Source organism: Mycetomoellerius zeteki, unplaced genomic scaffold (assembly GCF_001594055.1).
Source record: "Mycetomoellerius zeteki isolate Tzet28-1 unplaced genomic scaffold, Tzet1.0 scaffold35, whole genome shotgun sequence".
NCBI classification, from domain to species: domain Eukaryota; kingdom Metazoa; phylum Arthropoda; class Insecta; order Hymenoptera; family Formicidae; genus Mycetomoellerius; species Mycetomoellerius zeteki.
In genome coordinates, this window is record NW_017257338.1 from 5,219,982 (window position 1) to 5,232,478 (window position 12,497).

At 34.7% G+C, this 12,497-nt stretch overlaps 1 protein-coding gene across 2 annotated transcripts; it reads right to left on the reverse strand.

Moving 5' to 3' along the window:
• Positions 1 to 7,852: 7,852 nt before the first annotated feature.
• Mlc-c (Myosin light chain cytoplasmic) lies at positions 7,853 to 10,940 on the reverse strand. Of its 2 annotated transcripts, XM_018452747.1 has the most exons (4): positions 10,553 to 10,940; positions 10,408 to 10,435; positions 8,719 to 9,024; positions 7,853 to 8,649 (listed from the first exon to the last, which is right to left on the reverse strand). In XM_018452747.1, exons 1-4 carry the CDS (start codon positions 10,553 to 10,555, stop codon positions 8,543 to 8,545), a joined length of 444 nt encoding a protein of 147 aa, XP_018308249.1. In that variant the 5' UTR covers positions 10,556 to 10,940; the 3' UTR covers positions 7,853 to 8,542. The 2 variants fall into 2 exon arrangements, with proteins under 2 accessions (XP_018308249.1, XP_018308248.1); XM_018452746.1 differs by lacking the exons at positions 10,408 to 10,435; positions 10,553 to 10,940 and adding an exon at positions 9,872 to 10,390.
• Positions 10,941 to 12,497: the final 1,557 nt, after the last annotated feature.

The window sequence follows — 12,497 nt, forward strand, 5'->3', positions numbered from 1 at the left end:
AGATATTTTGATATATCACGATATTTCCTTATATCAATATTTAGAAAATTGTACACGGAAAGAACGATTTGCTGAAGAATCTAAAAATTTGGTTAGAAACGGATCTGAAAATAATTTTGTTGGACCGTTAAAATTATTATATAGGACATTTAAACTGCTAGAATGTTGAAACTTTTTGCAGCATTGCTTATTATGCTGCGAAATTCCTACATAATTATTTTGAACTGTTTAACTTTTTAAAAGGAACCTAGAACTCTGATTAAAACTCCGGAACTATATGGTCCGATGCTAATTTCACACACCCATTATTTTAATGGTTCAACAAAATTATTTTCAGACCTATATTTAGCTAAATTTTTAGATTCTTCAGCAAAATTGCTTTTTCCGTGTATTGTTATGATTGCAATCACGGTATTATACGAGATTACAGTTTAAAGTGGATTGTGAAAAATGATGATTGATAATGTTGTTGACAGTATCAATCGCACTTGGATTTGACTAAAGAACGAGGATTTCCCTACGTATTTATCTGCAGTATATAATTTCAATAATTTGTAAAATTATAAACGACAAAAATCGAGCGAGTTTTATGATATCCCGCATGAACTCCAATGTAAAAAATGATATAACGAGTAAATTTCATACAGCCCTCAATTATATGAAAGTCTCAAAAAGAATTGAAGATATGATTAGAAGCGATTTCCAAGTTCAAATGTTATCGACACGGAATGTAATAATAGGTCATCTATTTACGTTTAAATGTTTAATATAGCGTGATAATATTCATCATCCGCTGCGATATGTCAGAATGTAATAAAAGACGCGTCAATTTCTTCGATATCTGTTCGGAGAAAAAAAAATGATACACGTTCGTATATAAAGCGACGTCTACAATGAGATTTTAAGGCGTAAAACTTAAGCTTTGAGAAACTGATCAATCACAGTCGAATGTGAGGAGAATGATCGATCGTGATTGGTCAATTTCTTACGGCTTAAGGCTTAAAGCCTAAGTCTTCTTATTGTAGAAGCCGCTTAGGAACACACAAATGAAACCAGAATAATTCCAGAATAATTCGCCTTCGTGCTCCGCGACTCTTCGCGCAACAACGACCTTGCACGTTCCTGCACGAGTCTCGTTCGCGTTTTATTAATCGTTCTTCTGGAAGCTTCTCGGAACCAATTCTCGGACAAATTTAATTAGAAACGTACACGCCTGCAACATATCATCCAATTGTACTCTTCCACGGGGACAAAGTGTTTTCGATGCGATGACATTATCATTCGCAATCAGCCGTTTAACGTAACGATTTATCTTAAAGAGGATGAACCGTAAGAACGAAGAAACCTTACGACGATATCCGAAAATGTTTGCATTCGTGTTTATTAGCATATTCTTTCAAACTGATTAATTTGAAAAAGTGGACTTAGAATCCAAGAATTAGTCACTGAAGTTAACGTTAAAAATAACCATATTTATTTTAACATAATAAATCAAAATTTAGTTGTAATTTAATACAAAAGGTAAGAAAACAATATGGATACAAAATTTAAAATTTTATATAAAGTGCATGTCTGTTGCTCAGTATATACGTGTCATTACACAAACGAGAAATGATTCGTCCTTTAATTACAGGCTGTATAATAGTTGCTAATAGTAAGTATAATCTAATTCGCTGACTAATGGGATTATATAAGGGATATAAGGCATAACTGTGGTGTTAATACAATTATGTACGCAAAAACTGATAATGTGTTATTGTAGTACAATTATCAGTACTTTTTCTTATCACGTAAAATTGAGAGCGATGATAATGCAGCCAAAAATAGATGACGATACTTCGAGTATGCGCGATCGATTAGAAACGCAAAATGTGACAAATATCACGAAAAACTTCTAAATTTTTAATAACGTTTAATAATTTTTTTATAAGAGCAGAGAAATAAATAAGAATAGCGTAGCCGAATTATTTTCAGATTTATTAAGTCCATTTATTCATCTTATTTTTATTACATAAATTTACTCTTTTTAAATTGTTGAAGAGCCTTTTAAGAGTCACAAATGCGCGAAAGAACGATTTTGCTGAATTATTTAAAAATTTAGGCAGATACAAAAATTGAAAAATAAATTTTGTTTGAACTAAAATAATTGTGACTTAAATTGGTTGCTGAAATGTTAGAATCTTTTACGGTATCTTGTATCATTTTTTCTCGTCTAAATATTCTATATGTATAATTATTTTGATGACTCGACAAAGTTATCATATTTCAGATTCTGTATTCAACTAAAGTTTTAGATACTTCAGTAAAACCATTCACTAAAAAATTTCTAGTTGAAAATCAAAACAAAATTCTGATCGTATCAATCAGAATTCTGGTTATCTCAAATAAAATTATAATAATAGATTCCAATTAATGCAACCAGACTCTTTTTCCACTGTTCTTTCCATGCAAGAAACATAATAATAATTCGTTCAAGTAAACGAAATATAGAAAGCTACGAGAGAACTTTATTCATTGTTCGCGTATCACCGTGATATGCCGGGTATGATTTTGCAGTGAGAATCACGTATGCGCGTGTTACTATCACCTTTGAGAAATATGATCGAACAAAACGACTCACGTTCGAGCTCTTCTCTTTATTTCAACGTTATCGTTTGATTTAGGACAATTGTCAGTAAATTCGAACGCTCTCCCAGCTGGCAGAAATCACGTTTGGCTCACAAAAGATGTAACTATGAGATAAAGCGACATTGCTGGCCGTATATCGATTGGCCGAGGCACGAGGCAACCTGACGTTGTAAAAGAAAGCACAAAGCCAATGTCGCTGTTCTAACGGCGCATTGCCCGTTTCATGCAAAATGAACATGATCGTAAAGAGAGTGAATCACAGATATCGACCCTCTCGTTATTTTCCTTATAAACTATTCAGATTCTCCTTATCGAGAACAATTTTGAAGTATTTTTTTTTTCAAGTGATGATTGTAAACGTTCTTATAGTTTTGTTTCGAAATTTTTAAGATACTTTCCTACACTTTATATAATATTCGAATATCACACTCTCTGAACTCGTTTTACGTACGGAATACTCGCTCCAGTTAGGAACACGAACAAAGCCACTTGAAAAATTCAGACCCGGATACAACTGTGAACGCTCGTACATCTGTTTTTCCATGAGGGCATTCAAAGAAATCGTTACATCACGCCTAATCGTCGTTGCTAATTACGACAGAGCTCATATATGGCTAACATGTGCTGTAACAAAGGGCAGGTGGTGATAAATACGATTTAAAAATGTTCCTTATTTATAAGTGAGTCATTATATTATACGGTGTACAATTCGTGTTAACAGTATATTTGAATAAATATAAATATAAACGCAAATGTGATTTTAAAAAATTCTATTTCGTAAATCGTAAATAATGACTGCAAATATAGATACGTAAATCAAGTTCTTTATATCAACATTTATTTATTTATTTCTCTCCCTATCAAAAAATAATTTCAAATAGTTGATTAGATAACCGATTAGATAGCTGATAAGTAACGGTGTAACTGTATTCTTTGTTTACGAATTTTAACATTTGAGGATGATGTGTATCTCAAACTTGGCTGCGTAATTTCGGAGCTGATTGAATATCGTTCAATAATGAAAACAAGGTCCATAAAATTAATTACGAGGAACATGATTTCCTACATTTTTAACTGACTGTATCGGCCGTTTTCACGTTGGATTTAATCAAGAGCCGTCCGTTAGGTCATCTCAAACCGTTTAAATTGTGGAAAATTCCACGGCTGTGTATCAGATAATTAAACGATATGCTCGGTATCACACGCGATTTTGTTTAGATATCTTCAAAATTGTATGCGTTCTAGATTAGATATCTAGAACGTTTCCTAAGCAATATCTCTAACGATCTGATATATATCAATAAAAAAAATATAGGGTGATGAGCGGCTCCGCATGAGAATGGTTAAATCGTAGGACAGTTTATGCTCCAATTTTATACTTAAAATCATCGTAAGTAATCTTGAGAATCAGCCAATGAAATGATCATATCGCTCATTTGCTACAACGACACAACTGAAAATCAAACAGAAAAAAAAAACAAAAAGTAAGTTTGAATATTTTGAATCATTAAAACTTTTTACACAGAAAGATTTTGCTGAAGTATCTAAAAAAATTTGGTTGGATACAAATCTGAAAATAATTTTGTTAGACTATCAAAATAATAATGCATAATAATAATGCAAAAAGTTTTGATATTCATAGCAATCAATTTGAGTGCCCTATATAATTATTTTGATAGTCCAACAAAAATTATTTTCAGATCTATCTATACCTAAATCTTTAGATACTTCAGCAAAATCGTTCTTCTCATGTAATATTAATTTTAAAATGCAATTTTGATGTAATAACTGATTATAGAGGAGTAAAAGTATGTCTAAATATATTTTTTATTTTTTCTTTACGTTCTCATTTTTTTTCGAACTGATAAATGATAAATGTCATTGAAGTGAATGAGCAATCTCGAGATCTTGATAAGATTTTAAATACAAGATCGGATTAACTATGAATACCGTCTATAATTCCAAGAATCTCGTTCAGGATATCGATCATGTTATTTTTTCTCTAAAGCGATAACGTGAAAATTTTTATAGATGCCTTTATCGTATATACACATATATATGCATAGAAAAAAATGTTTACTTTTCACGTTTCCATCCTAGAGAAAAAGTTACACGATTGACCCATAGAATTTAAGATCTCACGAACGTCCTGGTTTTACACGAGGCAGGTCGGAGAGTTGAAGGTCGCGAGTGACGGAGTTTGAGATGAGAATGGTCGCCCGTTTCGGGCAACCCATATTTCTATAGTTTTGTATTTTGATTGTCGCAAACTGACAAGTCATTTTTCTTGACATCACGTGACGATAGGTAATCGTATTATTTTTCTTGTAAACGTTATTGCAAAATATTATTTAGAGGCGAGGTCGGTTCAAGAGGGATCTATCTCGGAAAGGCGTCGTGCCATTAAAAACGTACGCCGATCGCCTAACGGAACAGCTGATGAGGCAACGCCACTGAACCTGACAAGTAGGTATACCATAATACGCGGAATAGATTTTTAGACGGATACGTCACGTGGCCGCGACGCGAAATCGACACTCGCGAGGATTTCGCGCGGCTGATTTGCAATACTTAGTTCTCAAGGGACGTCTTATCATGGATAAGACGGCTCGGATAACGATGCCGAGTTGTCTCATTCCAAACGCATTCTTTCCAGCGATTACGATAACGACAATCGTATACCCGAGAATGTTCACCTGACTCGCAAACCGTCTCATATTTCAATTTGCCTAACAAAAACAACGTAATAATGACGATGATTACATGATACGAGCTCGAACAGTTTATAAACAGGGGGAAGGGAAAAGGAAGACAGGATGACGAAAAGAAGCTGATGGAAAAACAGAAATAAAAACACAAGATCAGGACGCGACGTGCAAGATGGCGACTCGCAGGGAAGGCGAGGGCAAAAATGGCGCAGTTACGTGTACTCGGGCTACTCACCAATTACTGGAAATTAAACTCGGCATTATCGGCTTTTTACTACTTTCACTATTACTTAACGACAGACTGGAGTTAATACTCATACTTCTTTCTTCGTAAAATTTTGGCGGCTTTAAGTGCACTGCTCCAACACGAAATGTTCGCTGGAGTAGCGATCGGTGACGATTGGGAACTGATTGCGGCGGCTTACGGTAACACCCAGAGCGCACGAGATCCCACGACTTTCATCCGACAATGTTCGAAGCGACACTGCTGGAAGTCGCGGCCGACTTCACGGCGTATACAGCGCTGTCGCCCTTCCACGTGACGTCAGATCAAACGGTCCACGAATCAACGCGCGGTAAACTCTACCACGTGCGCGCACAGGCGCCACTTGCGGATTTTTGAACGCTGGAACGTTCAAAAATCGAACACTGATTCTTCGGATATCATAAGAACAAACGGAGTCCCCAATGGAGTAAGATGGGCCAAAAAACTACCTAAATAATTAGTAACAGAATATAAAATTAACCTAACTCAGATATTTAAAGACAAAGCAAAACAAAACCTATGCTTAGAAGAAGTAAAAATATAAGGAAATAACCCTAAAAAATTATTTTAAAAAATTAGAATAATAAGACTAATAAAAACAATTAAATTTGAAAAAGAATAATGAATTAAAATCTTAAATTCTGTGTACATAAACTTAATGAAATAATTCCATAAACAAACAAAACGAGACAGGCCAACTCAAAATTGATAGGGCATCAAAAACTTTATACTCTTTTTTTTGCCAATGTAAATTAATTTTAATCTTGGTTTTACTTACTTTTTACCTTTTTCTTGTTTTAAGGCCCGTTTCTATCAATGTAGGTTAACTTTAATCTCGGTTCAACTTACTCTTTATCTTTTTCTAATTCTCAAAACTGGAAAAAGATGAAGAGTAATAGCGAATTCGATTGGACGCACTCAGTGCGCACTGGTGCACATTAAAGCCGTCGTACACAAAATAATGTAAAGATATGTTTATAAATAAACATAGAAATCGATTAAATCGTGAAATACTCAATACATTTTATTGTATTATTAGGTAAAATATGTATTTCATAATTCGAAATATTTGCATTTCATTTTTATACTTAAATTAAATCAGTGTACAATGGCTTTAATATGCACCAGTGCGCACTAGTGCTTCCAATCGAATTCGCCATTAGTTAAATCGAGATTAAAATTAAACTATATTGGTAGAAAGAGCCCTAAGAATTAGAAAGAAGTAAAGAGTAAATTACACCGAGGTTAAAGTTAACATTCAGTATACATACAGTGATTATCCGGTCCTTCATGACACACGATGAATCATTTGTGTTCCGGATTAATTTTCATTTAACAAATATATAAGAATTATTAATGCCCGTTTCTACTAACGGTTAATTTTAATCTTGGTTTAAGTCAGTTTTTATCTTTTTCTAAAATTCTAAGAATATTAGAAAAGAATGAAGAGTAAATTAAACCAAAATTAAAGTCAATCTACATTGATAGAAATGGTCACAAGTGATTCTTATATATACTTTAACATCTTTAAAAATTTATAAAATTATGTAAATATTTAAAAAATTGTATATATATGTGTTATAACTCATTACTTAATACTCCTAATTTATTGAAAAAAGGAAATGTGCAGAACACGAATGATCAAATCATGTATATTAAGGGTTCTATATTAGTAGAAATTAGGACTGTTTAAAAAACTTCGATTTGAAAGAATTTGAATTTTCGATTAGACGATCAATGCCCATTTCTGATTGATATGATACTTCGACATTTAAAGCAAATCATTAGCCCTAGTAGAAAAGGGCATTGATTGTCTAATCGACATTTATTTCGAAGTACTTATTCATCAGCAAATTAATGCTCATTTCTACTAATGTAAATTAATCTTGGTTCACCTTATTCTTTATCTCTTTTTAATTCTTAGAACTAGAAAAAGATGAAGAGTTAGTTGAACAAGATTAAAATTAAACTATATTGGTAGAAACGGGCATATTATAATTTTAACTATTTACCTTTTTTTAATTCCTAGAATCAGAAAAAGGTAAAAAGTAAGGTAAATCAAGATAATAATCTTGATTTAAATAATCAAGATAAAGTTAATATACATTTGTAGAATTAAATATAAGGCATTTGTGAAAGAAATCCTAGGATTTTCCAATTGATAACACGATTATATTCGACGAATCATTGCAAGAACAATATACTCCCGTTTTACTTATAAGAGGCATCGTCGACGAAGTTTTACATCGAATTCTTAGAGCAATTTCTTTTTTATTCATTGCAATGTACAATAATCTTTTCTTGCGCATTTCGAAGACATAAATACGCTCATGCATAAATAAATAAAGTGGATACTCTCTGCGCACTTTTTCTAGGGCATCTATCAGTAGATGGAAGATTCTCGAACATACGTTTTTTTAACTACATAGAGGATATATTGAATTCGAAGAGGACAAAAGAAGAAGGAGAAAAATACATAGCCATTAAGTGTTGGCATAAATCAAAATGCTCGGCCCTCACCCTCGAACGGCCAGACATTCTCAATTCTCGAAGTCTATCTTACAAAAATTTGGAATGTCCGCGGAATTCAGATATCTCGCTGAAGATCGCACAATAGGTGTATGTCTTACTATCGATATCACTAAATGCTCGTAAATCGGAGTATATACGTCAAGGCACAATGCGCTAGATTGTTCTTTACCTACCATTGTTTAACTAATTTAGACTCTTATATAAAAGGGACTAACCTTCTTTCCCATAGTACGTAATAAAATAGTATGTCCACATTAGAGTTCCCTCGAGATAAATCGTCATATAGGTACACATGCTATGATATGATACTTCAAAAAGTAAAACGCTTTAACAGATTCGATGAATAAATGGCAAAATATAAACGATAATAATAATAATAATACTCTTATGTGCGTTTAAGTAGCTAAGCTTAGCCGCACATGACTTGGCGAACAAAATCTTCGTAGTTGATATTACCCTGTGAATCTTCGTGACCTGCCAGTAACGTTTCCACTTCCTCGTCGCTGAGTTTCTCACCTGCAACGGTACAGATAAAAATTCTGCGCACACATATGTATTTATCCAAGTAATCTGTTTAATGCGTACCGAGTGTCGTCAAAAGGTGTCGCAATTCCGCAGACGATATGAAACCGTTTCCATCCTTGTCGAAGTGACGCAGGCCTTCGATAAAGTCATCCGCCGTGTCAGAGGCACGGGACTTGCTAATCGCCTGGTAGATCGGTAGAAATACCTCAAAACTAATACGCTCGTCCGGTTTGTGCTGATGAGTGAATTTCTTCACGTCTGATTCGGTCGGATTTTGACCAAGAGCGCGTAACGCGTCGCCGATTTGAGACACGTGAATCTTTCCATCCCCGCGGCTGTCAAACAACTGAAACGCCTCCTGGAATTCTATAGCGATACACTTACTTTTAATCACTTTCAAGCGTTCAATTCGTATCTTACGTATAAAAATAATTTTAGGAACAGAGAGAGAAAGAATTATAAATGATAAAGCAAATTTTAAGAAAAATGTAAGTAGAGATTATAGCTGTTTTTTTTTTTTTTTTTTTTCGAAGAATGTCAACATTAGTGCGAACAAATATAATTTGTTTCGCTTCAATTTATTACAGCAATGTACAGTTTAAAACATTCTTCGAAAAAAAAAAAAAAAAAAAAAAAAAAAACAAATCTTTTGTAATTCTTCTTGCCACTATCTAGAATACTCTTAGTACACACGATAATTTTCCGGTTTGTTCCGGATTAATTTTCATTACTTTTATAAAAATTATTAAGTAATTTTTACATATACCTCAACATCTTTCGAAAAGATTTGTAATGTTTGTTGTACAGTATGCGCCAAAAAAAATGTGACTCTCTTTTAATCACTATTATGTTTGCTGAGTGTGACACAGTAACGCAGTGATTGCAATTAAAGGAAATCATAAAATCATATCGAATAAATATTTGGTAGGACAAAATATTTGTTGTGTTATAAACAAGTTTGTCCCCGTCCACTCACTTTATTTAACTAAACTGACAATTGAAGTGTTAGTTGTAAGAGTCGCATTTTTTTTTTGGCGCATACTGTATGTTAAAAAAAAAGAACAGAATGGAGACTATTACTTAGTCAGGTGCTTCTAGTATTTTAAAGAAAAGAAATATGCAGGATACAAAGACTCAATCGTGTGTATCAAGGGTTAATTATAATAAATTATGAAGCTACTGTTGGGTACCACCCAATAATAGGATCGTTTACCCTCCATGGATGACATCATTCTATTAGCCAGCTCCTGATAGCTGTAAACGTACATCTTGGCACTTTTGCGGAGAAAAATAAGACTTATCACTTAGCAATTACTATAACAAACGTGATATAATGTCAAAACGCCAAGGAACGTCTTACATCCGTCAATTCCTAAGCTCGTTTTACATCAACAACGCACATGACTCGTATACTCGCGAGAGTAAAACAAGAATAATCGGCGAGTCATCGAGAAGACGGGAGCGTGATAAAGTCCTTCACAATGCCTACAGCAACGGCGACTTGCTTTCAAATACCGGACCATAAAAGGCAGTCCCTGACAGGCGTGCGCGCGCGCGCGCATCGAGGGTGCGTCTAAAAAGGCGAGGATACTCTTGACCTGAATCAAAAGCCCCGGGGAGAAGAGCGCGGCGCGGCGTGGACCATCGACCGTATCGCCTCCCTCATTCACTCATTCGTTCGCAATCGCGAGCCTCTCTCTCGGTTCTCGTTCTGCACGGCTGTTGTTACACAAGTCGCCCTCCACTTACCGGCCAGCTGATCCTCGGAGTAAGACGCCTGCGAACATACGCACGTAGCGGACTCGTTTAGACGCATGCTCGTCGTGTCGGCTCGTGACGGTCGACGTGTTTCTCGCATCGCACGCGGACGGCAACGCACTCCCGTGGTACTCACCATCGTCGGATGCTCCTTCCCAGCAACAAGCGCGTCAGCGACAAGGAACGAGCAGCAATGTGTCACGCGCGGATGTCCAGGCGGTACCCCGATGACGCTACCAAGGCTTTTGTCGCGTAGCGAGCGAGCGGACAAACGAACCTTGTTTTCGTTCACCAACGGTGACGTAGACGGCGGAAGTGAGTCACGATCGCGAACCTGTTTTTTTCTCCCCAGGCTGACCCGAATCGCGCGGATCTCGTAAAAATGTGGGCTGCAATCACCACATAAACGTGAATGTCAGTGAATCAGTGAATGTTACAGAGCCTCTGACATCGCTCCGACGAAGCTGAGGTTGACGATTTTCGTTCGATTTCTGCTTCACGCAGGCGACTGGAAATTTCCATCGTGGCGCCATCTGTCGTTGTGACCCGGCGATGTCAAAACGACAGTGAATTACGTTGGTCTCTTCTTTTACGACCGAGTAGAATTTGATTTTGGAACTGTATATATTTTTAAATAAAAATAGGAATAAGAAATAATATTATGACTCATATTGATAGTCTTAAGTAAGGTAAATGTACCAGTGGATAATTAGCAGACATGATCCAATTTTTGGATGGATTAAATGATAAAAATTTGTAATATTAATAAGAGTTTAATGATATATACGACTTTAAATAAATTTGTGTTTATAAAAATTTAATAACACGAATTTATTTAGAATCGTACTTATTATTACAAGCCTAATATTAAAAATTTTTATTATTTCGATCAATAATTGGATCCACTAATTAATATATTTATCTTATTAGTCTTAAGGATGTCATAAGCCAGTTACCGGAGCTGTATAAGCATCTTATTTAAGACATCACTTGAGACGATCTTAAAATAAGAATAGACTAAATACTGATCTCTTACAATAAATTAATAAAAGAATAGAAAAGAAAGAAAAAAATGTAGAAAGTGTAGCTAGTAAAAAGTATACAACAAATTATTATATTTCCTACAATTTGTCCCTTCTTTTTTATTCTTTCAAGTTTAAATATACCTGTCACATTATTTGAAGCGTAATAGATTATTGCAACATAGACTTTAGAACGATCAATCATTGTCATGTTTTTTAAGTCAGACACTTCCGCAAATTTATCGCATATCTAACAATCAATAAGCATGATGACTATTATTCTACGACATATAAAATTAATTTTTTCTAATTAATTTAACATTTTTTGCATAATTAGTCATATTATTTATGTTTTTATTACTTATTAGTTATATTAATATAACACTTGAAAGTGCCAAACTAATAATTATTGATATATCTCTGCGTAATAATGCATTTAAATACAATGCATTTGATTACAATAAAAATCACATTTCATGCGAATTCGTGTCAACAACATCAGAGAGAAGCATGAGAGCAACCATATCTGGGATTTACCTGCAATCTTATTTTGAAGCGCCTCTATGTCCACAAAACGTGGATATTGAACTATGTAGCCAATGTCCACGATCCCGTCGGTAATGTTCACGATGTTTTGATTGTATTCTTCGCTATCCACGATTTTCGATCCGTTAGATAGACAAAGACGAACAATCGTTTGTTCAACAAGCGCTGACAGATTGATTGTTCGTCTTTATCTATCTAACGGACCGAAAATCGTGGACATAGAGAAGAAACAATAAAAAAAATCGTGGACATTACCGACGGAATCGTGGACATTGGCTACATAGTTCAATGTCCACGTTCAGTGCATTGAATATTGAGATTGAAGATTGAAAGATTGAAATTTTACCAATCAAAACAATAGGAGCTAAAATTTCTTTGTCCTCACTAGTCAAATTTTAATTTTTAATCTTCAATTTCAATCTTCAACGCGCAGTCTGATTCCGGCCTTAAGCCCGTATCAGACTACCGACTCTGCAAGCCGACCCGACTGCCAACTCTGATGCTTGGTTTATG